General features: G+C 54.3%; 9 protein-coding genes across 9 annotated transcripts; 4 read left to right on the forward strand and 5 right to left on the reverse strand.

Annotated features, from left to right (window-relative positions):
• Window positions 1-1,380: 1,380 nt before the first annotated feature.
• On the reverse strand, window positions 1,381-3,136 carry SETTUDRAFT_89062 (uncharacterized protein; the record flags this gene model as incomplete). The annotated part of the gene is made up of 2 exons (XM_008027217.1): window positions 1,381-2,415; window positions 2,459-3,136. The coding sequence occupies 2 exons, from the start codon at window positions 3,134-3,136 to the stop codon at window positions 1,381-1,383; spliced, it is 1,713 nt and encodes a 570-aa protein (XP_008025408.1).
• A 184-nt stretch (window positions 3,137-3,320) lies between these two features.
• On the forward strand, window positions 3,321-5,894 carry SETTUDRAFT_178785 (uncharacterized protein). The gene is made up of 2 exons (XM_008027218.1): window positions 3,321-5,770; window positions 5,827-5,894. Exons 1-2 carry the CDS (start codon window positions 3,417-3,419, stop codon window positions 5,870-5,872), a joined length of 2,400 nt encoding a protein of 799 aa, XP_008025409.1. The 5' UTR covers window positions 3,321-3,416; the 3' UTR covers window positions 5,873-5,894.
• Window positions 5,895-6,093: 199 nt separating this feature from the next.
• SETTUDRAFT_19347 (uncharacterized protein) lies at window positions 6,094-7,647 on the reverse strand (the record flags this gene model as incomplete). The annotated part of the gene is made up of 3 exons (XM_008026708.1): window positions 6,094-6,519; window positions 6,577-6,860; window positions 6,927-7,647. The coding sequence occupies 3 exons, from the start codon at window positions 7,645-7,647 to the stop codon at window positions 6,094-6,096; spliced, it is 1,431 nt and encodes a 476-aa protein (XP_008024899.1).
• A 991-nt stretch (window positions 7,648-8,638) lies between these two features.
• On the forward strand, window positions 8,639-9,217 carry SETTUDRAFT_162965 (uncharacterized protein). Its single transcript, XM_008027219.1, has 2 exons — window positions 8,639-8,833; window positions 8,884-9,217. Exons 1-2 carry the CDS (start codon window positions 8,729-8,731, stop codon window positions 8,941-8,943), a joined length of 165 nt encoding a protein of 54 aa, XP_008025410.1. The 5' UTR covers window positions 8,639-8,728; the 3' UTR covers window positions 8,944-9,217.
• Window positions 9,218-9,868: 651 nt separating this feature from the next.
• On the forward strand, window positions 9,869-11,683 carry SETTUDRAFT_31143 (uncharacterized protein; the record flags this gene model as incomplete). Its single annotated transcript, XM_008026839.1, has 1 exon — window positions 9,869-11,683. One exon carries the CDS (start codon window positions 9,869-9,871, stop codon window positions 11,681-11,683), a length of 1,815 nt encoding a protein of 604 aa, XP_008025030.1.
• Window positions 11,684-11,752: 69 nt separating this feature from the next.
• SETTUDRAFT_115365 (uncharacterized protein) lies at window positions 11,753-13,353 on the reverse strand (the record flags this gene model as incomplete). The annotated part of the gene is made up of 2 exons (XM_008027220.1): window positions 13,301-13,353; window positions 11,753-13,244 (listed from the first exon to the last, which is right to left on the reverse strand). Exons 1-2 carry the CDS (start codon window positions 13,342-13,344, stop codon window positions 11,756-11,758), a joined length of 1,533 nt encoding a protein of 510 aa, XP_008025411.1. The 5' UTR covers window positions 13,345-13,353.
• A 417-nt stretch (window positions 13,354-13,770) lies between these two features.
• Window positions 13,771-15,892, reverse strand: SETTUDRAFT_115369 (uncharacterized protein; the record flags this gene model as incomplete). Its single annotated transcript, XM_008027221.1, has 3 exons — window positions 13,771-15,351; window positions 15,418-15,767; window positions 15,833-15,892. The coding sequence occupies 3 exons, from the start codon at window positions 15,890-15,892 to the stop codon at window positions 14,007-14,009; spliced, it is 1,755 nt and encodes a 584-aa protein (XP_008025412.1). The 3' UTR covers window positions 13,771-14,006.
• Window positions 15,893-16,754: 862 nt separating this feature from the next.
• On the reverse strand, window positions 16,755-19,274 carry SETTUDRAFT_19352 (glycoside hydrolase family 67 protein; the record flags this gene model as incomplete). The annotated part of the gene is made up of 1 exon (XM_008026709.1): window positions 16,755-19,274. One exon carries the CDS (start codon window positions 19,272-19,274, stop codon window positions 16,755-16,757), a length of 2,520 nt encoding a protein of 839 aa, XP_008024900.1.
• A 1,696-nt stretch (window positions 19,275-20,970) lies between these two features.
• SETTUDRAFT_31147 (uncharacterized protein) lies at window positions 20,971-22,478 on the forward strand (the record flags this gene model as incomplete). Its single annotated transcript, XM_008026840.1, has 3 exons — window positions 20,971-21,727; window positions 21,779-21,810; window positions 21,861-22,478. 3 exons carry the CDS (start codon window positions 20,971-20,973, stop codon window positions 22,476-22,478), a joined length of 1,407 nt encoding a protein of 468 aa, XP_008025031.1.
• Between the last annotated feature and the right edge of the window lie 1,660 nt (window positions 22,479-24,138).

Raw genomic sequence — 24,138 nt, forward strand, 5'->3', positions numbered from 1 at the left:
AATTTGGCTGCGTCGTAGGTCGAAAGGTGATTCCTTGAAGCCGCCGAGAGATCTGCTGATGATGGACGTTATAGGCTGCTGCAGCGCGTCGAATGCTCTTAAACTGGCCTGTACGATAGGCCTGAACTGCTAGAGTAAGCCTACCCTCTTGCTGAGTAAATATCACGTTCTGTTGTTGAGGCATTGTCTTTCGTACGTGAAGTTCGCGATGCCAAGAAAAAGTGGCACTCTCGGTGGGGTGGCACTCTCGGTGGTGGAATACGTTATATATAGAACCTTGCCTTGGAGAAGACGGAATTTCTTATATCCACGTATTTTAAGCTCCGCCCTCGCGCTTCGCATACTCGTCCTCCATCGCTTCTTCGTACCGTCTCTCGGCTTCGAGCTCGGCTTCTGTCTTTTGTGTATGACTGGCACTCGCTACGCTCTGCGTCGCTGCATTCTGCACGTCGTGCGCCGTCTGCGCCGATGCAGACGATTGTGTTGCCGACGCGCCTTGTTGGCTGGTTGTTGATGCTGAGGGCATGGGGACGGGCATTTTGTTTGATGGCGTTGATGAGGGATGCGAACTTTAGTTTGGTGTTTGCGGAACGAAGGAGTCTAGTTTATTGATTGCGGGTTGGAAAGGCGGTTGAGAGAGAGCGCTTGTGCGAAGTGCGCATGCATATATGCAAGATGAGGTGTTGCGTCATTGTGGCGGTGCATGTGTGGCGGTGGCGCGAAGCTTCTGGGCTGCGTGTGGTTTGCCACTGGCTTGGTGGCACATGATGGTGAGGAAGCTGTGGCATATGAAATCTTCGAGCCGAAAATGGGGTCTGTAGGGGTAGAATGAAAGCTGTAGGCCAATGCTCCAGATAGTATTGTTAGGTGAGTGTTGTCATAGCCACGCTCTAACTTCCATACTGTTGCTCTGCAGTATTGATCTTTTTTAATTACTTGTGGACATAATGCATTCGACATGGACCAGCAAAGCCATTTAGGATCTTAGGGATAGCTCACGATGAGAATAGTTCATATCGACTCATTTCTAATAGTCAGGTACGTGCTATGTTAGCAAACACGGTTCAGCAACGACAAACATATGAATCCAGATGCAAACAGATCGTTAGTCAAGTTCATATCTGGCGTACAACTCGTAATGAAAGGTAAAATCACCCTTCATAGTCTCTATTATGCTCGTCAGCGCGGATACTATATGTAATGACTATAATACCAGGATATACTTGCTCAGACTTGCCTTTTAAAACTAAACATCAGCGACTCCAAGTGCGCATAGGCCGACGCCATCTACAAGATAGTCTAACCCGAGGAACGCACTGGTGTCTCTACCGTTTGTTCTTGGTCTAATCATCGCAGGGGAAAGAAAGAACGCAACGAACCTTATTGACTAAGCACATGTGTGCCTTTTGTTTTACCCGTTTTCATCTTGGCTGTGCGAGCACCGAATTGAATTGCGCGCTTCTTCTCGGCAGCAACCTTTCTCATACCTAACTGCCATGCTAGCAGTCGAAGTGCCCGCTTTGCAGGCTCCAGGACTCGTACTGGGTCCTCGCTATCAGCTATTTGAGCCAAGTCAAAATCGCACTTGACAGTCACAGGAAGACGGAGGGCCAGTGCGATAAAGTCCTCGTCGAGGAACGGGAAGCGGACTTCTTTGCCGCTGTCACTGATGACACGATCATCTCGGCCTAGATTTCGCTTTCCCAGGCGACTAAAGTCGAGTTCCAGCTCCTCAATAAGACCAGGGTAACCGCGGCGGGCAAACGCCACCTCGTGTCGTTGGTAGCCGCCAAAAAGCTCATCGGCACCGAGCCCAGAAAGGAGCACGCGGGCAGTGGTGGTGTATGGCTCAACCGGGCCATTGTTCGTCAGGCGAACTGCCCCGCTACCACGTGAAGCGAAATAGAGTGCAAAGGCTATAGACAGGTCCATCTCAGTATTGTGAGGATGCATCAATGCCATGACATTGGGACGATGTCCCTGTGTGTCGACATAGGGCACGTTGATTTCTACAAATCGCCACTTACGACCCGGACAAGTCTCGACGAGCTCTGCATGCGACGACCTCCCAGTGATGCGATCAGGGCAGAGCTCGTACGGGCTGGTGCCGGGTTCGAGCTGCGAGTGGATGCGGGGATTCTCAAAAGCCACATTGAGAAGATCAATGGGTGCGCTTGACGGCAGGATTTCGTGGCATAAACGCGCGAGGATGGTGCAGTCAAGGCCGCCTGAAAACAAAACGGCCACACGTGCCTGATCTGGGGCATCCGTCTCTGCACCAAACACTGCCTCGCGGACATGCTGTGTACGAACTTGCACCGACTCGAACAGAGATGTTTTGAGTTGCTCTACTACGCCCAAGTCTAGAGTAGCACTGTTGGAAATGCCGCAGTTCATGAGAGGAAAGGGCAATGTCTAGAGGAGTTAGCAGAACCCACGGACGAGATCACTTACCTACGAAAGAGAGTTCCAGGTCGTTGCCCTGGTCCGAACGACGATGCGGTATCCGCTGATCAGGAAACGAAGGATTTGCCGCGTCTACGTCCGACAGGTTCATGACGTGTATGCCATCCGCATCGACTTCCGCCCAAGCCTCGCCATCCGCATTGTCGCAAACGCTGGACAAGACAATAGTGCCATCTGCAGCGTGCTTGCGAAGTAGCGACCGCCTGCCGAGACAATCGCGACCATAGTAAATGCGCTTGTTGGACGCATCATAGAAGACAAAAGCATACGGACCACGCACCGCCTCGAGCAGCTCGACGACCTTACGTGCACCAGTCCCACTTTTGCATGCACATGCCTCGAGCAGCTTGGCAAACATGAGCTGGGAGTCGTTGCCGCTGACAGCATGGCCAGCGATGCTCCAGGCTTCACCGTTCCAGCAGAGCACCGATCCAGTGGCCGCGTCCTGGAGAGGCTGCTGGACAATGTCGCTGCCGCGCAACGCAAGAAGGGTTGATAGGAACGTCGCGTGCACCCGAGTCGCAGTGTCTTGCATGCAAGCCGGGCCCAGTTCAATGGCGACGTGGGACTGGCCAGTGGCATCGGGCCCTCTGTTCTGGAGCAGCAGCTTGGTGCTATGGTCGGGCGCCACGTATCCGGCTGGGCTGAGCGAGAAGAAGATGCCGCACATTGCACAGGGGTGGGAGTGAGGAGGTCGCGATAGAGTTCGGGGGATTGGTGGTGGGCGGCGCACGTCTGCGACTCAAACGCGTTAGGCAACGCTTCGGCGGTTCGGCTTGTAGATGCCGGGAGCCATGCGGGCAACCGCCGCGGTGGTGCAGCAGACCCCGACCAAAACGGCCGTTGACAGGTATCCGCGCTGCTCGAGCTGTCTGAAGCTCTCCTGAATGTCCGTGGCAGCTTGATCGGGCCCCCAGCATCCCCTCACGTTCCCCCAGCGCAGCCGGTCTATGTCTCTCCCGAACGCTCCTCCGCAACCCGATGCAGTCCAAGCCACAGCCAGCGACGAGAAGCTAGACAAGGGCGACGAGCCGCACCATGTCGCCGCCCCAGCACACGACCAAGAGCCCCAGAGCGCGCAGTCTTGTGCACGCCACCAAGAAGCACCGGCCCAGGCGGCCACGGCGGGCGGGGCGGGGCAGCATGTCGAGCCCAAGGGGGACGCGATAGAGGGCCATGATGCATCCTCCAAAGAGCCAGCGACGACCACACACGACGCGCCCTCGGAAGCCACGCAGCTGTCCTCTGCCGAGCTGGTCGAACAGCTGGTGGCCAAGACGGAGCAGCTGGCAACAGACCGCCCGGCAACGACACCACCACCCCACGAGCCCAGCGAGAAAGCTGCAGGCAAGGCGGCCCTACGATCACCGTCGCCCCCGCCCCCGCCCCCAAAAGACGACAAGTATCTTTCAACAAGCAACGTGCCCAGCCGCGCCACGTCGCCCATGTCCCAGGCACGTTCAAGTGGGGGCAACTCCGAGGACGCGGCGGCTGACGAGTATGGCACAAGCAACGACGGCACGGGCGATGCCGCAGACAACTCCCAGCCCGAGATCCAGAGCATCATGGACCAGTTCCAGGGCAATGCCGCGCCGGGGGAAGACGAGATCATGTCGCCGCGCCTAGAGATTGCCAATCCTCTCCTCGACTCCCCCGCGATCCCGTTCCCTCCACGCCGCTCAAGCCTCGCTCCTCCCGACAAACCCCTTCCTATACCGACCGACGATGCAGCCTCGCCAGAGTCTGTCCAGTCGCCGCCGCCCCGAACCTCATCATTGTACCGCGTTGGTACCGGCACATCTTTTCAAGAACCATCATCCTCTAGTGCACATGCTTCCCAATACAAGCCAGCCCGGCCGGCGCCAGAACCAGAACCAGACCTACCGTTTGACTTTCACAGATTCCTTGAGCAACTGCGCCACCGGACAGCGGACCCAGTCGCCAAGTTCCTGCGCTCGTTCCTTCTCGAATTTGGGAAGAAGCAGTGGATGGTGCATGAGCAGGTCAAGATCATCGGCGACTTTTTGGAATTTATAGCCAAGAAGATGGCTCAGTGCGAGGTATGGCGGACTGTATCAGACGCCGAGTTTGACAACGCTAGAGAAGGCATGGAGAAACTGGTCATGAACCGGCTTTACAACCAGACTTTCTCGCCAGCGATTCCACCGCCAGAGCCATCCTCGCCACGCAAAGGCCGCAGAAGACCCGAGCATATAGGGCCAGGACGGAGAGGCCAGCATCAGGAGGACGTAGAGCGCGACGAGGTCCTCGCGCAGAAAGTTCGTATCTACAAGTGGGTCAGGGAAGAGCATTTGGACATCAAACCTGTAGGCGAAAAGGGGAAGAAGTTTCTGAACCTCGCCCAACAAGAGCTACTGAAGATCAAAAGCTACCGGGCGCCCAGAGACAAGATCATCTGCATTCTGAACTGCTGCAAAGTTATTTTTGGCTATCTACGGACATCGAATTCAGACCAGTCGGCCGATGCCTTTGTACCGCTCCTCATCTACACCGTACTACAAGCGAACCCAGAACATCTCGTTTCCAATGTACAGTATATTCTCCGGTTCCGCAACCAGGAGAAGCTTGGTGGTGAGGCAGGCTACTACATCTCGTCGCTTATGGGTGCTGTACAGTTTATTGAAGGCTTGGACAAGACTTCACTAACGATAAGCGACGAAGAGTTTGAAAAGAATGTCGAAGCAGCCGTATCGGCCATTGCAGAGCGCCATGCAGCTCAGGAGGTCGACCCGTCCTCTTCTCAGCTACGCCCTAACACCTCCAGTCACAAGCGTGTGCCCTCACCACACTACCACCACATACCCGAGAAGACGACACCGCTACGGCCAGAGCTCACCCAGAGGAATTCAATGGAGGCCGAAACCGCCGGTCCACATCGCTCCACAAGCGTCAAGAACAATCCAGAAGCAGAACAACCTGAAGAAGAGAATGCAGCCGTCGCAGGCTTGCTCCGCACTATACAACGGCCCCTGAGCACCATCGGTCGCATCTTCTCCGACACAGACACCAACCAGTCATCTGGCCAAGCGTCTCCAGCAAAACCGCAAACACCTACCCGTGCAAAGACCGAGCAATCAGAGTCCCAGCAGGAGTACCACGAGGATCGGCAGCGCCAGAAGTTGGCGGCCGAAGATGCAGCCGTGCGACAGGCCTCTGCCGAGGCGGAGGAAATACGAAAGATCCAGCGCCAGGAACACAAGGTTGTTGTCGAGACACTGACGGGCATGTTTCCGCAGCTGGACAAGGATGTCATTGATGATGTGGTGCGGCAGAAGGAAGGACGGTAAGTTCAGCTCCTGCATCTGAATTACGAAACTATCGCTTACTTTGTTCTTGCAGAGTCGGTCTCGCGGTTGATGCATGTTTAGCGCTAGCGAATCCTTGATACAAGCCCGGAATTATAAATTCGGCTCGTTTTTTTTGGGGGGGGGGGGGGTAGATATTTGGCCTACAATGGATACATTTTCTCGACATAAAAAAAAGTTATTCGGCTCAGAACTTTGAGCGTCTTTGATCCATATCTTTGCTTTTTTTTGGAAGCTGATATGCTGACTGGTTTCCCTTTCCATAACTATTCTAAGATCGAGCAGCACATGTAGGTCACAGCTAGCTTGCTCCGCTGTCCCTGCGCAGACACGTCTGTTTGAATTCCTTCTCCAGCCCCAGCATGTTGAAGCGATCAATGTCCCAGCCACACGCCCTGCTCTCGCAGTGCAGCAACAGCGCACTCAGCTGGCCAAACGTCTTGCCGCAGTCCTGGCCACGGCAGAGAAACGGATGCAAGGCACCCTGGCTCATCCACTCCCACAACTCATGGATATCCACGCGGCCCGTCCGAATGTTGGCGTGCATGTCGAGATCCATGTACAGCGCCGAATACCACCACCTGCCGAGACAGCGCATGAGAAGCGCTGCGTCGCTGAGTTTGGGGCAGTTGCCCGACTCGAGGTGGTTGATGAGGCTGGAGTATTTGCGCATGGGGGCTTCGCAGCCCCAGCACGCCATGTTGGCGGAGCTATGCTTGGTCATGTGCTGACATGCTGTTAGTGCCATGTTGCCATCTCAGTGAGATGTAAAATGTCTACTTACAATGTGGAAATTGCCCTCGTGATATGTGTGAAAGCCACACTCTTCGCACAGAAAACAGTGCTTCATGTGGAACTCGAGCTGGGCTTTCCCGCTACACTGCTCCTTACATTGAGGACAGGAGATTGCAAATAGACAGGCCTCGTAGTGCTGATTCAGCTTGGTCAGGCTCGGGAGTATCTGCTTGCATCCTTGGCATTGGAAGTGGTCACGCCTCAGATGTTCCGTGAGCGCAGCTTGGTCTGGGCCGTCAAAGTCGCAGCCAGGTTGCAAGCAGTGTTTGTGCCCTGGTAGCTGTTTTTAGTGGTATTCCAGCAAACTCGCAGCAGATATGCATGCATCCGCTCACTTACGGTTAGTCTTCATCCAGTGCTCATCGCGCTCATCCTGGGTCCGAAAGCGGCGCTGACACACGCGACACCACGTGTGCTTCTCGGCCGTCTGCAAGTGCTGCTCCAACTCGCCCGACGTCCTAAATCCCAAGAGACATGTCAGGCAGACAAACTCGTGGCCGACGCTGTAGTTGTTCTCAAAGTGGTTCTTGAGGCCCCACGGGTCCTTGAAGGCCGAGAGACAAAGATTGCAGTATGTCTCGTGGCCGGACGAGTTGTCGACGTGGTTCTTGAGGCCGTTTCGGTCCTTGAATACACGCTTGCATAGGTTGCAGTAGTGCTGGTGGTTGGCTGATTGTTTGATGTGTGTGAGGAGCGCGGCCTTGTTGGGGAGTTTGAGTGAGCACACGCCGCACCAGTTTTCGTGGGGGTCGGAACCTTTGTCGTTGCTGTCGGTGGTGGAGCCAGAGGGAGTGCGTTTCCGACCTTCGCTGGGAGCTGGTTGGGCGGCAGCAGCTTTGGGCCGGTCTTTGGTGCCGTTCACAGGACGGCTGACTGGCTGGACGGGCGGTGCTGCTGTTGCGGCGCCTCGCTTCTTGACTTCCTCCCACGGAATCGAGTCGTCGGCAATCTGGTTTAGGAATGGGTTGTTGGCCAGGTCGACTGGGTCACTTGGCGCAGGAGCCGGTTTATCGTCTCCACTAGCGAAGACCGCATACCGGTTGTGGCCAGGCGGACCCATGTCCAGGCTGGTGGCGAGCGAGTTGAAAGCAAAGCGATGGTGGAGTGGAGTCCTGTTGGCTCTTGGTTGTTGCTGGTCGTGGTGGCTAGCGTGGGCATGCAAGCAGCCAACTAGGCAGCAAGCGCGTTGTCAGGTGACACCAAACGGATGGGAGCATGGAACGCCGTGGCACTGTAGAGAAGACAGAGAGACCAAACATCGTGGATGCTGGGGTGCCATGAGGGCGTGGGGGTTCAGTGGCGTGACGAGGGCTATTATGGGGAGACATATGGAAAGAGTGACGAAGGTGAACGGAAGGTGTGAGGGTGAAGGAGGATGATGTGGGATTGATGCATGGAACTGCATCAACCAAATCTATCTAGACCACGTGAATGCTAAGGTAGCCTAGATTTCACAAAGGCTCTGCGTCACTATCGGTAAGATGCTATTTGCCAGAGTTGATTGGGATGATCAAATGAAACCCCATCTCGTATCCTCACTATTCTGAATTATGACCCTGAAATCCTTTAGACTCCAGGTTCGGCAAAGTGTAGAGTCACGATGGTAGTCAAATGAAGATTTTAAGATCACCAGTCACCAACCACCTAAAGTCAAGTCGTGATCTCGCCAGAATCTTATCAGATCATGTTACATTTTCCCGTCGGCATACAAGGGTCTCGTCCACTCACGTAGCAGCCGATTCTACCATTTGGAGAAAATGTACCACAATTCGGCCAATGGCGTGTATGTAAATAAGCTATCTGCTGAACCATAGTTGGTCACCGCGCAACAATTATGCAGGCAGTTCCAGACTTTGCATTAAAGAAAGACTGCACTGCGGCTACAAATTGCGCATATTCCCCTGCACAATCCCGAAGGCACCAGCTACCAGATATCCCATCAACGATTCAAACTTCGAAGCCACTCGTCTTCCAGAACTCCAAGCCACTCGTCTTCCAAACTCGGACCTCTCGTCTTCCAAAACTCGCACCAACCATGACTTCGAAAGTCAAGATCCTCCTCCTCTTCCTCCTCGCACCTGTTTGTCTTGCCAACTACGAACATCCCAGGGTGTTCCTCAACACACCCTGTCGCAAGGCAAATGGAGTGCTCTGCCAATTCTACCACGGCAACCACGGCCCCTGGCACGATGAGACGCACCACCACCGTAGACAAGAAACGATCCCGCGTTGAGCATACATACATTGTAAGTCAGTAGCTTGCCGTAGTATGTACTTTACTAACTTGTTTTCATAGCTCAAGAACTTCGATTATCTGGTGAATGTCAAGCATGGGATTGGTTCAACGAGGAGCTGAGTTGGGACATGTTGCGGTGGTGAAGAGGCAGATTCAGTCTCCTTAAAACTCGCGCCTATCGTATTTACCGCCGCAAGGAAAGGCAAAGGTGGTGGTGTCAGTCACATGGGAATCGCGACTCGGTGCTCTGAGAAGGATTACGGTATTACGAAGGCTTCTGTGCGCCGAAGTAATTTCCGGCTATACTACGGCGTGTCGCATCAGCTCCGTCAATCCACTTGAACACCATGGCTGTTGGTCTGTCTTGTATTTAAATAAACATGAAGATGTCTGTCAAACAAGAATGAAAGGTGCAAATTGTTATGTTTTTGCGAAGTTGTGCTTTGCTATTCCATTCTCAACAGTCTACAGCCCACGGATCTGGTAAAGACACTGACAATGTACAGCCATAGCTGCTCTTTATAATCCCCCCCTGCCTTTTCGGGTGATCAACATCCTAGTGGTACATTGAAGATGAGTAAGACATTAAACTTGTTCCAGGATATCTAATCACCGTGCCCAGGAGATCCGAAACGCACATCAAAATACGTGCCAGGTAGATTGAAAATGGGGGGACTACTTAATCTCAGCTAGAGCCCTCCACATTCACCACCGCAATACCGGCAGTGAATGAGTATTTGGCGCTTTCAACAATGGCGCTTTCACGCACCCACAACGCCGCCGGCCAACGCAGTGCCCGGCTCACCGCGAGCGCAAGGACAGGTGAAAAGCTGTATTCACGCAGTACGTCAACTAGCTTGACGGTTGTTAAAGCGACTCAGCCCAGCGACTTCCAGAAAGCTTCAGCCCGCGTACAACAAACAGCCGCCTCAACAAGTCAGACATACGCGAGAGACCAAACACAAAGCCAGGTCCACAAAAAAGGTTCCGTGGTCCTTATATTCGATACGCAGCGAACTTCTAGGCGGGCATGTCGCATAGCAATATGCCCATGACGCAGCCTCTCCCTCGAAAGATCCTTCCGGTGCCGAAACCGAGACGCAGAGTTCAAAATGGAAAAGGTAATAGCAGAGCCGCTAGTTCGAGCAAGGTGGCAAAAGCGGGTTTGTCCATGGCGCAGGAACAGCGCTCGGGTTTGACTCCAGAAGAGATGGACCGCGCACAGGCTCTGGCGAACATCACGAACAACTACCAGCGGCCAGACAAGGACCTCATAGAAGCCATGGAAAAGCGAGGACGCCGCCAACCCACCATCACCAACACAAATACATCTTCAGCAACCGCCAAACATGGCTCCCCCACTGCGCCAGACCATCTTCCAGCATTCCCGCCGAATCCCGCAGCACCTTGCATGGCCCCGACACGCAACCGAGCCCGAAACCGCGGAGGCGACTGGGAAGACCGCGCTCGCCGATTAATTGAGCGCAACGACTTAAGTCTGGACCGCGACTGGTCGCGTCTGAGCTGGAAGCAAAAAGCCAATAACATTGCACGCCTGAAGCTGCTCAAAGACGACGGCTACGATATCCAGCCACTGCTGTGCAAGGGCGTAACCTCGGACCACATCATCGACGCTATCTTCGCGCATGGGAAGACGAGAACGCGGCGCCAGGCACAGGGTAGTCGTAGCAATACGGGTTATAACCGGGCGGCGAGTGAAGGATCCAGCAAATCCGTGTCCGAATTACCTGGAGACAAGGACGGAAATAGGATTTCTCAGTCTTGCAGCTCGAGCTTGCAACTGGGGATTACAAGGCCTGAGGAACTGGGCTGCATTGCACCGCCGGAAGAAAGTAGAGTGTATCCAACCACACCCCTCATACCGCAAAAGCGCAAGCACACTCACGAAGACGATTACGACTGTACCTGCGGCTTCTCACCCCGCAAACTAGCGCGCATACTCGCGCCGAGAGAAGTAGCGCGCGAAATACACGAGCAGGCGTATACCATGCTCAAGTGGAGGATTTGCAGGGTCATTTTCCGGGCAGCAAGGTTGGAAAGGCGTGGGTGGCGGGTTGAATCCAGCACTGGCACTGCCGAAGATGATGGCGGTGGCGGTGAGGTTGAGGCTGAAAAGACCTTGTCAGTCCCGAAATCACGATGCGTACCGTGTGCGGAGGCGAAAACAGCACGGCTGGTTTTTGTCGAGGTTGCGGGTGTGCGGCATTGGGGCGCTGGTCGAGATAAAGACGACGAGGACGGAGTGGGAGATGAACATGCAGATGAAGACCAAAGTGAAAACGGAAAAGAAGAAAAGGGTAACAGCGGAGAAGAAAGCGGGGTTGAAACCGGAAAGGATGAAGACAAAGCTTCAGCGATGAATCTCACTTCAACTGCCTTCGACCTGATAACACGAGAACTAAAATGTCTCTCGTACTGGTTCGACGCAGACACCACAACGTATCATATCCACGACCACGACCACGACCACGACGCCTCCAATTCGCACCACGAACTCTTCGATTCCAAGTACGACATCCGCTTATCGTGCGATACACAGCACCGCCACACAACAGTCCTAGAAGGCGAGTCTACAGCCCTGATTTCGCTGCTGAAGTATCTGCGTAGCCACGAGTTGTTTCATCTGGGGCGCTACAGCGTCGGCGATGTACACGCTGACGAAGACGGAGTCAGGGATGTACAGATGAAGATAGCGAGGAATGAGAGGGTGTCTGGCCATTTGAGTTGTGCGGCAGAGCGGGTGCTGGAGCGAGTAGAGCGTGTGCTTGAGGAAGGAAAAGAAGATGTCAAGGTAAAGGTTGCGGTGGTGAGACAGGAAGTCAAGTCTCGCGTCACTTGAGCGTCTTTTCAGAGCATGGTAAGGAGGACTCGAATGTCTTTTGAATATCGGTAGGTAGGTGGGTATTCGCCTCTATCCATATCTCACCTCGCCCGTACCCTCTCTAAACCAATCGTCGCTGGCAAGTCCCTCCTCGACACTCGCATAGTTGATAATGGTGCTCTTGGCCGTGGTATACGCATTATACGCATCGATGCCGTTCTCGCTGCCCACGCCTGAGCTCTTGATGCCGCCCCACGGCGAACTCGGGTCGTTGCGGTGATGCGTGTTGACCCAGCAAATGCCGCTTTCGATGTTTTCCGAGACGCGGAACGCCTGCGGTAGGTCCTGCGTCCAGATGGCGGCGCCGAGTCCGAATTCACTGTCATTTGCCAGCCGCAATGCTTCTTCCTCCGTGTCGAAGCCTACGACCACAATGACGGGGCCAAAAGCCTCTTCCCTCCATATGCGCGTGTCGACAATCTTTGTTGATTCGCTGTCGGTTAAGATCGTGGGTGGGTAAAAGTAACCCTTGGAAAAGTCGGTGGCGTCCAGTGAGGACTTGCCGTGCATGCGCTCTCCACCAGTTACTACGGTTACCCCGGCTGCCTTTGCGTCGTTAACCAGCGCCTCGACATTGCCCAGCTGCTTTGCGGATACGAGAGGCCCCATCATTGACTCGACGTTCTTCGGCGACCCCATTCTTTTTTTAATGCTCTGCATCTTGCCCCTGAGCTTTTCGACCACCTGCCCGAGGACGCTGTTTTGCACAATGATTCGCGTCGCGGCAACGCATGTCTGGCCGCTCGCGATAAAGCTAGCAAAGGCGATTCCGTTGACGGCAAGGTCCAGTTGTGCCTTTTCAAAAACAATTAGAGGCGCCTTGCCCCCTAGCTCGGCGGTATAGTGTGCAAGATTGCGCCCTGCAATGGCGCCAATAGCGCGTCCAGCTGGAGTGCCTCCAGTGACATCGACCTTTTTGATCAATGGATGCTCCACTAGAGCTTTGCCCGTGGTAATACCGTCGCCAGGCAGCACGTTGAAGACACCATCAGGCAGGCCCGCTTCTTTCATGAGCTTGCCCAGTTCAATGCTGGTGAGTGGAGTCAGCTCGCTGGGCTTCAAGACGATGCAGTTGCCAGCTGCCAGCGCAGGCGCTATCTTCTTGACAGCAATTAGCATGGGATGATTGAACGGCGTAATTTGCGCAACGACCCCGAGCGGCTTTCTGTCGACCCAGTTGTGCAGTTTACCGACGGTGGGCAGCACAGATCGCTCTTCGGTCCGGAGGAGAGCAGCATAGTATTTGAACCACTTGGTCAGGGTAGGGACCTGAGCGTTCATTTCACGAATAGCGCGGCCCGTCTGGTGGACCTCGAGCTGAATCAGTTGCGGGAGCTTTGCCGTCAGAAGCGCAGCGATACGATCCAGCATATCGGCGCGAATGTGGCGCGGCGCTTTGGCCCAGATTCCAGATTTGAAGACCCTGTGGGCGTTCTGAACGGCATCGTCGACATCCGTGGTGGATGCTGCATGGCAGTGAGCGAAGATCTCGCCTGTTGCGGGATCCTCGACGGCCAACCTGTCATGTCGTCAGCAAATGGTGCTTCGCCATGAATCAGTGTCTCGCCAACTGACTGCTCAGCTCGACCTTGTACCTCTTTCCCATCCACCCACATCATGTACGTGTCTGCTGCGTGGCTGGCCATGTTGTTGGAAGGCTGAGATAAGGTTTTGCAGCCAGTCAAGCGACAGAAGGATGGAACGATTGCCACAGTGCTAACGGAGGAGCCCGACGATGAGTGGAGCGTGATAAGTCAGCGGAAGCTTAGCGATTGGCTCCTCGCTGCAGCATCGCCGAGTTTACTACCCCACATCATCGTCAACTCTTGGCGAGGGATCAAATGTGTCTACAGAACATGAAACGCGCTAGTATACACTCTATTTGCTCGGCTGCTTCACACTTGCTGATTCTTCAGCTGTACTGTTATAGTTGAAATCATAAATTCTTTTATTTCGATAGCCTATGTCGCGCGAGCGACAGTAGCTTTGGACCTATTTTCCTAGCCTTTTCAGTTGCCCCTGGCATAATGACAGCTGCTGGAGTAAGATAATAGACGAAGCACTGATGATGTTTCTATAAATGTCGAGAAGCCGGCGTGGTAAGGGATATACAGCCATGCCTGCCACTCACTAGCCCTAGAATGTACAAAGAAATGCAAGCCATTCAACAAGGACAGGGCTATGCTGCCATGGAGTCGAGGCGATTCAGTCAAAATACTGCCAATTACACAAAGAAAAAAAAATTGGAAGCGCGAGGCTCGGTCATGGCTCACCTGGGCCGTCAAGTAAGTCCAAGTACACTCTTCCCCTTTTCATTACCCCTTCTATTCTCCATGACTCTCTTGACCTCGGCCTCGCCCTCTGCGCCGTGCGCTATCAGGAGCGCAATCAAGACGCTGCGCTCTCGGCTTTCGAGTCCGGGTGTTTTGAGCGCTGTCTGTAGCGGTGTTTGTCCAGCCGCTGATTCCGAGTTGACGTCTGCTCCTGCTTCTACCAAGTATCTTGCTATTGCCGACGCTCCCGGCGTCCTAATGGCAAGATGAAGGGGTGTTTCGCCGTGAAAATCCGGGATATCCAGTGAGTGGCCGAGTGAAGCAAGGTAGCGTACTGTTTCGAGCTGGCGGCCTAGCGTGGCGGCGTGTACGACCGAATAGTATGATGTTGGCGCGACATTTGTACGCGTAATATCCGCCCCAAAGTCCATTAGGAGGGGCAGTATTTCTGGCGTCATCTCGTACGCCACCCGCATGAAGAAAAACCCAAATTCAGGGTGCGCCGTCATGGGTGACGCACCCTCCCACATGACTCTTTCTACCTCGGCAGGCGTGGCCTCTGCAGGTATGTTGGCCAGAATGCGGTCGACTGCCTCTCTCTGCCGAGGCTCGAGCTCTTTTCGCTTTGCTTTCGACACGGCGATACGATCAGACGTAATCTTCTTATGGAAGATGGACACGTCGGAGCCGGATACGATGGAAGCGTATTTGGATGCATGTTTAGAGGCATAGGATGATGCGAGATTCAACCTGGTACTCGCTTTGCCTGACAAGTCAGTACACCAGCTATACGACTTCCTCAATCGCGATGGCTCTGGGGGGACCAGGGTCTGGGCCGAGGATGCACCGTCGTCGGTGAAGAAGGTACCGCGTGATGGGGTCGCGTCTCTCGAATCAGGGACTACAATTCGCAACACTGACGTCGAGTTCACGTGGGAACACGACAGCGGCTGGGCCTCTTCAAATGAAGGAACATTGGCGAGCCAAGTGCCAATGCTACTGTCATCTGCAATCGTAAGCGCCCAATTCTGGCCATTCGGGCTTATTCTGCCATTAGGACTCTTCCTGCCACTCCGGGGCGTCTCGCCAAGGGCCGGCTCTAGTGAATCTGGGCGGGGGATGACGGATCGCTTTGGCTGTGGCGGTGTTACGGGCGTGCCTTCTCTCGAACTAGCGGTGATGCACGACCGGAGTAAGCGAACTGCCTGGAGTAGGGGAGACAGCGTCTCTCGTGCTGTTTGATTGACGAAGATCTCTTCCGTATCTGTCCGCTTTGAAAGATCGTCGTTGTGTGTAAACAGACCGTTGACATAATTCTGGAGAGCCGAGTCCAGGGTGTGTGGGTGGCCGAATCTGCGATCTGGTCAGCATGGCGGTAGACGATGAGCTTCCCAAAGGGGAAAGGGTGCTATTTCTCACAGGCTGATGTAATCGAGGGCCAGCTCCAGGACCGCTCGCGAGGCGTCGAGGTCATGGCGCAGGTTCACCAGATGGCCATCGTTGAGGTCGCGCCAGTCCTGGGCTGGCTGTGCACTGCACGACAGCTTGAGAAACGTCTTTTGCAGACGGCCGCTGGTGTCGTCGCACGAGTCGATGATGCGGGACATGGCCTCGACGAGCGAGGGAGGCAGGTCGGCGGCCCGCTTGGAAAAGTCGTCCTGCGCCACGCCGAGGCCCGTCTTGATGATGAGCAGGTTGGTGTTGATGGCATTGAGGTCATGGCGGGCACGGCGGACTTTGCGCGCAAAGCTGCTGATGTCCGGGACAATCTGGTTTGGGCATTAGCGCAAGCAAAGGGCAGTGGACACACAGCAGCATGCGAAGCAGCTCTAACCTGGGCGATGGACGTGCCTAGCGCAGCGCATCGGGCGGCGACCGTACTCGGACGCGCCATCAAGTCGTCGTGGTGAAGGGGCGACACTGCGCGCGGGCGGGAGGGCAGACGGGGAATGGCGAGACGGCAGGGCGGAGGGTTAATCGTGGGAGTCTTGCGGCAGCGCCCGCCGTCGATGTAGGGTCGAGGGTGACGAGTTGGTCGGAGCTGACAGGCTGGTCTGGTCGGGCTGGTCACATTGTGCAGCGGCGGCGCGTAGGTACGGCACGGATCCCAGGCTCTTGCGTGCCCACGGAGGGGGCGGTGGGAAAGGAGACGACGAGGACGCAGAGACGCGGCCCGCCGGGCGTTGATGGGCGACGTTTTGCAGGCGGCAGTGGTGGTGGTGGGAATCGTGCTGGGGCGGCGGCGGGGGGTCGCGACAAGGTGAAGGCCGGGCTGGGGGGTGATACTTTTTCTTTCTTTTTCTCTGCTCTGATGGAGCAGCGCCGGGGACAGTCACTAAGGCAACGAACGAGTCACAGTAGTAATGCGTGGCCGGCATGGATGCACGGCTGGTGGGATTATGCCCGCTTGTCTCTACGAACCCCCTCCCCTCTGCCCTCGTCCCAGACGGTCAACGGCTGCGACGCCCGGCGGCGGCCTTGGCTGGGCGTGAAAGGGGATACACGCTAGGCCTGCCCGGGTCTAGCGTCGCGGGAAGCACACAGGGAGTCCCTGCAGGGGAAATGACGCCGAGCCTCCCCTCCTCCCCTCCTCCTCCTCCCTCGACTCAACCCCCCCGACTCCCCCCGTCCTTCCGATCTGCCGGCTAACAGGCCTTTGATTGCGCGACCACGACACGACCACACACCCCCCCCGTCCCTCGTATATCTCGACCTTCCCTGGTCCATCCTGCTGCGCCCGCAATCTGCCTCGCTGCTCAATCGACGATTCCGCATGGCAAAAAGGAAACATAGTCAAGCGGCGCCGGCTCGATGCCGTCTGCCTGGCCCGTGACGCGCACCTCGTCGCCTTGCTGCACCGCGACGTCTCGGAACGTGATGCGTCGCGCCGAGTGTCCATCGAGATAGACCGACGGCGCGTGGCCCAGCCGGTCCTCCATGTCGCCTGTCCACCTACCCACTGTCCGGTTCCCGATGTCCAGCTGGTACCTGGCTCTTCCGCCAATGACGTCCCAGAAGTTGACAGCCACGTCGTACTTGGCCGTCGCAAAAGTGACATTTGCCCTCGCCACGCCCGTTGTCTGGTTCGACGTCGTCACGATGCCTGCGAACCCCGACGCCGTCTCAAACGGACGCACGCGGTATGTCCGGTAGTTCTGCAGCGTCATGCTCTCGGCCTCGATGCGGTACGGGTGGTTGCCCACGCGCTTGGCCTCGTCGGGAATCTGCGAGAGGTTGAAGTAGAACTCGTTGATCGCGTCCCGCCACACGAGCGCGTGCCCGGCTTGGTAGATCTGCCGGAACAGCACATGCTCGAACCGCTCGTCGTCAATCTTACCTCTTAGCGACTCCCACTGGCCCACAAAAGCTTGGGCCGTCTCCGCCCCTTCATAATGCGCGTCGTAGAAATGCTGTATCACCGTCTTGCCCGACTTGAGCCGGTGCGTGTAGGGAACGTGGTGGAACCACAGCACCAGATTATCCGGTGTGAGCTCAATGTCCTCCCACACGCGTGCCACCTCTGGCGGATACTGGCCGGCATTTTTAGTGCCATTCTTCACTGTGCGGTCCATGCCAATGCTAAAGGCATCGGCGCGCGTCCACTGTCCCCAGCCGTTGTTATCCTGCGAGGCTGGGTTAGGCCCATAGTGCGTGTACAGGATATCCGTCAGCGTCTGGATCCCGAGGTTACCGCTGTAGTTTTCGTATGCAGGCCACGATTTCATAGACATGTCGGTAATGGTGTCAAGCACGTCTTGGTCGAATCCAAAGGTCAATCGGACCCAGTCCTGGAGAATGGCCTCCGACTCGCTCGACGCATCCCAGGCTAGCCGTCCAAAGGCATACAGGTTTGACATGGCCAGATGGCTACCCAGCCATGTCGTATTGGAGCCAACGCCAGAGACACCAGCGTATCCTCCCAGCGGTCGCTTGAACCGTTCGCCGGTAACAATATCCTTGACTTTTGATGGGCGGTTCTCGGCCCTCATGTCGAACTCGAGAATCTCCTTCCACTGCGGCGCGAGGTAGACCAAGTGGCAGTTCTGGCCAAGGTACTCAGGCGTAATCTGGAGCTCAATGGCTGTGCTAGTTTGGTGAAGCGCTGCAAACAGTGGCGATGGTGGTTCGCGGACCTGAAAGTCAATTGGTCCAAACTTTATCTGTACGACAACATTGTCATCAAACTTTCCGTCAAGATGCTGGAAAAACTCGAGCTGTGCATTCGCGCGGTCAGCATACCAATCCGACTCCTTGATGTGGTTGTCGTATACGAAAGCGCGGAACATGACTACGCCGCCGTGAGGCTTCGCCGCTCTGGCAAACATGTTTGCTCCATCCGCCAGCGTGCGGTTGTAAGTCAACGGCCCAGGCTGGCCCTCACTGTTGGCCTTTACCAGGTAGCCTGCCATGTCCGGAACCTTGGAGTAGATGTAGTTGGTGATGTTGGCCCACCACGCATCGACCCTGGGATCCAACGGGTCAAACGTCCCCAGAGTAGCATTTGGGGATGCAAAGTTGAGCGAAATGCCAATCTGTACTCCGTACGGCCTCATTGCATCCGCGATCCTGCCCATGCCCTCGACGTTGCGGTCGTTGAGCAAGGTCGCATTGGCATTGACGTTGTTGATGATGGCGCCGTTGATGCCGATCGACGCCAGCAGCCGGGCGTACTCGGCAATACGAGTGGTGTTTTCGACGACGAAGCCGTTCTTGAAGAAGAGCGATGGACCCGCATAGCCTCGCTCGATGCTGCCATCCATGTTGTCCCATTCGTTGGTCCATCGGATTGGCACTTGAGGGTTGTGAATCTTTGACCCGTACTTGACATCGTTTTGCGCAAGCTGGGAGAGGTACTCAAAGGCGCCGTACAAAGCACCGCGCTCGTTTTGCCCGACAATAACGACCTTGTCTCTGCTTGTCTCGAGGTAAAACCCATCCGCCTCCAGATTTCGGTCTTCACGAAAACCGCCATAGGCCTTTTTGTAAGCGTCTGCCGTCCCCACGATGATGGCCGAGCGGCTACGGCCCGCAGTACTGCTCACTTTGAGCTGCTTGCCAAAAATACCACTCACGCCCTTCTGGAGCTCCTGGCCAGCCGTATAGACGGGGCTGGTTTTTGTGCTGTTCAGTGCGATAATTGTCGGCGGAACCGACTGTGCACATGGCCCATCGGGAATGCGGGCATAGCGTAGCCAACCCTGGGAGCCATCTTCGGCAATGGCCCCGCCAACAGCACAAAGGAAAACGGTGAAGAACGACAGCCGCATGGTCGGCATTCAAGTTGGGCGCATGGAGAGAGAGACAGGACCCGCTCAGACATTCTTGGCCTCGGCAGCCATACCAAACACCTTTATACCCACGCCTCGCTCGCTCTCGCTGTCGTCTCCAGCAAACTAAGACGTCATCGGCTCCCATTTCCACAAGTCACATGTCGCGATGTCTACAACCGAGAAGCGCAACATGGCACCGTAGTCGCACGCAAAGAGCCGTATTTCAGGCTAAAAAGCTGGGGTTTCTACTTCCCCCATCCCAACTACTTCCGAGTTTGTTAAAGCGTGCGGAGGTGCACATGGCCCGCGACTCAAGCTTCCCTGTGCGGGTGCGTGGAATGTGGGGGGCGGCGAACAGCAACATCAAAACCGGGGAAACGATCTGCAGTAGTTGGAACAAGAAAATACCACCCCGTTTTTTTTGGGGTGGGCTTGCAGCTTGCAGCTCCCAAGCTTCCTCCCCAACTTAAGTAGCACCGCCAGTATGCATCGTCTGCATAACCACAGATATTCCTGCCCTCCCTCTTTCTCTTCACAAAAAAAACCAAAACCTGCATCGTGTGCCGGAGAAATCCCACTATCTATCCGTATACCTCAGAAACTTCTTCGGCGCTATGACTAGCCTGAGACGTGAGGTGACGGGATAAATCCCCCTCTCTCACTCACTCATTTACTTACTTAGTCACTTACTCGCTAGCTCTCGCCCTGCGGTGCCTATTTTAGTCGCGGAAACAAAGCACCAGTTTAATAATTCCCATCACCAATCGTCACGCGGCGTAGACTAGTCTAGCACTAAATGGGTGCTAGCGCTGTCTACCTTAGCCTATGTGTATGTACACATGTCGTGGTGCTGGGGCCCCGCTGTATCCCCGCTACTGCGACTGCGTGTCTACGGGAGAGTATTGTCCCGCCTTTCAATCCAAAAGGAAGGTTTGCTGTGCGCGCCCGGTTGTCCGGCTTCTGGGCGCACATGGAGGTATGAGTGGGACTATGCGGGCGGGCGGCGGCGGCGGCGGGCATTGCTGGGTGCCCACGTGGTGAAGGTGCGGTGAGGGTGGGTGTGTAACTGTGGAGTATAAAAGTGAAGGGTTTTGCGCGCGCGGAGGAGAGTAAAGGCAGGGTGTGGTGTGGTGTGATGAGGAGGTTGTGTGCGGTTAGAGTAGTGGTGATTAGGTAAGGCGGGTGCTTCTTGGTCGCTTACTGACTGGTAAAGTTTACTTGTAGCGCGGTTTCGCAATAGGTTGGTAGACGGTTGTGGCGGATGCTTGTTCACTTACAAGCCTTGTAGACAGGCGTAGGCAAATACTCACTCAGTCTTCGCTCATCGACGCTGCTGGCTTTACGTCAGTCTCTCTGGCCTCATGGCTTCACTGGTGATGGCCAGCTTCACCTCACTACGTTATTATCATCACTGCTTTCAAGTGCGCGGGTTTGCAGACTTTTCAAAATGGGAAAACTCATATCTCACTGCTTGGGCTGACTATGCCTTTTCTACTTTGCGCCATCTTGATAACAGCTTGATTTCTGATCACTAACATATAATCAACTAATAACAACGAAAAGCTCACAGACGAACAACGTAAGTCTCGGTTATCACCCTCCTCCTAATTCTTTTGAAAGACAGTTGCAATAACTTATTGATGTAAGAAGTACTTACCTCTATAAGGTTATAAAGCTTCAAAGGCGAATTCCAGATCTCAACATGGACACACCTACTCCTCAACCAACTAGCGATGCGAAACGCGACGAAACGGTGCTTTGGACAAAAGATGCCATCCTAGAGAAAGCCAAAATTGACATGCCCGACTATGTTTCTACACTGACAGTCAACCATGCTCTGGAGTTTGAAGAACATGTCATCGTTGGCAAAAGCCATACCAAATTCGACCTGCCAAAGACTGCATTGACTGATATGTTACTGGTTGGCTTCTACGAAGGATATGGTATGGATCAAAGGCTTCCAGTTTATGCTTTTGTTTATGAAGTGAAAAGAAACCAAGTTGGTTACACAACTCTGAAAAATGATGCCAATCACATCCGGTTGAGATTTGACTATATGTCAGATATCAATTTCTGGAAGCCTCTATGCAACATTGGAGAAGTACTAAAGAAGTTTGCACCTGTTGTTAGTGCATTACGTGCATTTATACTTTGTCAGTTCGTGCTCGCTGGCTACCTCAGGAACATATGTGGTTACACCTCGTTCTGGTCAGAGCTGGAGAGCGCATGCAAGGCAATCAGCGACTCAAGACCCGCTCAATCGAAAACACCTCAGTCTTCCGCTCCCAGGCTTGGAAAGAATCCCGCAACTTTCTCTGCGCCTGGTAAGGATGGTAGCTCTACTGCTGCTACAAGTAGATGTCAGGAGACGGCAGTGTCGCAACCACAGCCAAATTCTGCACAGAGCACCGAAAATTCTAGGAAAAGGAAGCACGATGAGGTTGAGAACTCTAACTCTTGTAAGTCGCCCAAAGAAAACACACGTCCTCCCTACTGCTGACCTAGCAAAGCCGAAATCCGGCGCCGCGACTACAGCGTTCCAGTAAGTATACCAAACCTGTCCTCAACACATAAGCTAACTTCACTCACAAGCTGGGACGACAGTCAAAGACCATTCCCGCACCCAACCCACCCCCTCCTGCGCCACCCCTCTCACCACCAAACTCTCAACCCCCCACCGTCACGAACAAGGACATTGTCGAGCCGCAAGAGCAAAGCCATGTACTTGAACAGCAAACTCCCCCAGGCTCCCACGAGACCACATGCCCAACTACATTCGAGCGTCCACAGCAAAGCCACAGCCAGCATCAACAAGACACTTTTCAGGCCCCACAGCAAAACAAATCCCTCCACCAACAAACTGTATATGCAGCAAGTGAGATGCCGCAACTCCAGCGCCAACAAAACACTGCCTACTCTACCACCTTCCAGCCCCTTCAGCAAGGCCACTCCTACCATCAGCAGCAAAACAACTACCCTGCTCAACAATCTACGTACACAGCAGCCGACGTGCAGCGACTCCGGCACCAGCACCAGCTTGCATTCCAGAACCTGCTGGAGCAGAATGGAAGATTGATAATGCAACATGCACAAGCCGTTGCAAACATGCAAGAAGCGCAACATTCGGCACGAATTTGGAAAGAGAAGCATGCTGAGATGCAGAACAGAATTGGGGTTTTGGAAGCGGAATTGAACAAGTCGAAGAAGTAGAGTGATTGAGGATAAGTCATGGAGTGAAGCAAAGGAAAGGTGGGACTGTGAGACGCAGATATGGAACTGAAGACGGGTGTAGGCTGTACGGATGAAAGAGTCACAGATATGCGGATGGTAAAGGTTAATGTAGAGAAATGATTGGGGATTTCAGTTACCGTGGATTTGTGGATGGGACTTCAGGTACGGAATCCTAGTTTTGGTATTCATGTAGCCCGTACGTGGCGCGGGTTTGGAAGCGAAATTGGTGCTTCTGAAATATGATGGCTGGGAAAGAAGACTAGAAGTCAAAACGGGTTTGCTTGTAAAGGCAAGCATACCACTCACTTGCTTGCTGGTGGAAAGGGACTTACTCATCTCGTTTCACTCTTGCTTCCGGGATCTACATCAACAGTTTATGTATGAAATTTTAGCAGGTTATTACATGCTTTTTCGAAATGTCTAGGTTGATTTCAACAAACGGCTCCAAGTATACTCCGGCAAGATCTAAGATAAGCTTCTCTGCATGAATTCTGTCTTACCGACATCTATACGACAACAGCTTGATATTTATAATCCATTTTATTGTAAATCTGATGCCTGGAGTCAGAATTCGTGTCCGGTATTCGGGAACGGGAGGCGGAAATATGCGGCGGTGTATGGATGTTACGATGGCCACTTCGGGCCTAGACACTGTGTAAAGAGTCCGTTTATTGCTTCTTATAGATGCAGAGCTAGCCATGCTCAGGCCTTACGTTCTCGACTTAGGTGTACGGCGACGGATACAAGTAACTCGAGACACGTGACCATCGTCGTGAGAATGTCGTCACCCACAGCCACTTGTATGGTTTCGTGCCGTGCCGTACCGCTGACTTAGACTGGCTAAATTGACTACGCAGCTCGTGTTGTCAAAATTGGGGTCAAGAACCGAGGAGGTCAATACCAAGTCTCGTGCCGCTGTTCCCCCGGGCTTGGCGCTGGCGTGGCCGTGCTGACTACAGTGCCCGTGCACCAGATGAGCACCATCGCCAGTTGAGCACCCCTAACAACTCAATATAGTCAACAAGATGAGGCTGTAGAGCCACCACAAATCGTAATAAAATTGCGCAAAGCTAGGATTATACTATATACAGGCCTACGAAAGTTTTGGCTTATTTAGAAATTTTTTTGGAGGGCGTTATCGGTCGTTGCCGTCGACTACGCGGTGGAGCAGCTCGTGCAACCCTTGCGGCTCCCACCACAGCTGGAGCAACACCACCACACTTTTGACGCTTTGTAGCTGGCTTATGAGGTTTTGACGCTTTGCGCTTACCCGATTGGGGCAATTGTATAGCTTTGGCAGCGTCGCGGAGGCTTCTACGATGCTCTCTTTTGGCTTTCTCTGCAGCCTTCCGCTTTCTGGTCTCCTCCCAACCCTTCTCCCGCTCAACACGGGCTGCTTTTTGAAGTTGAAGCTGGCAATCGCGAGCTGCCTTCTTGATCTTGGCTTGCTCGGCTTTTTGAAGCTTTTTAAGCTTGGCTTGTTGTTGTTGTTGTATCTTGTTATCCTGAACTCGTTTGACGCTTGTTGGTGACCACCAAACAGCTCCACCATGATACTCAGGATGATCCTCAAGCTGTAGGGTATAGGATTTGGTTTCCCGCCTCTTCTTGATGGCTAGGGACTGCCTGAGGCCTTGAG

The sequence above is a fragment of the Exserohilum turcica genome (assembly GCF_000359705.1).
Source record: "Exserohilum turcica Et28A unplaced genomic scaffold SETTUscaffold_2, whole genome shotgun sequence".
NCBI lineage: Eukaryota > Fungi > Ascomycota > Dothideomycetes > Pleosporales > Pleosporaceae > Exserohilum > Exserohilum turcicum.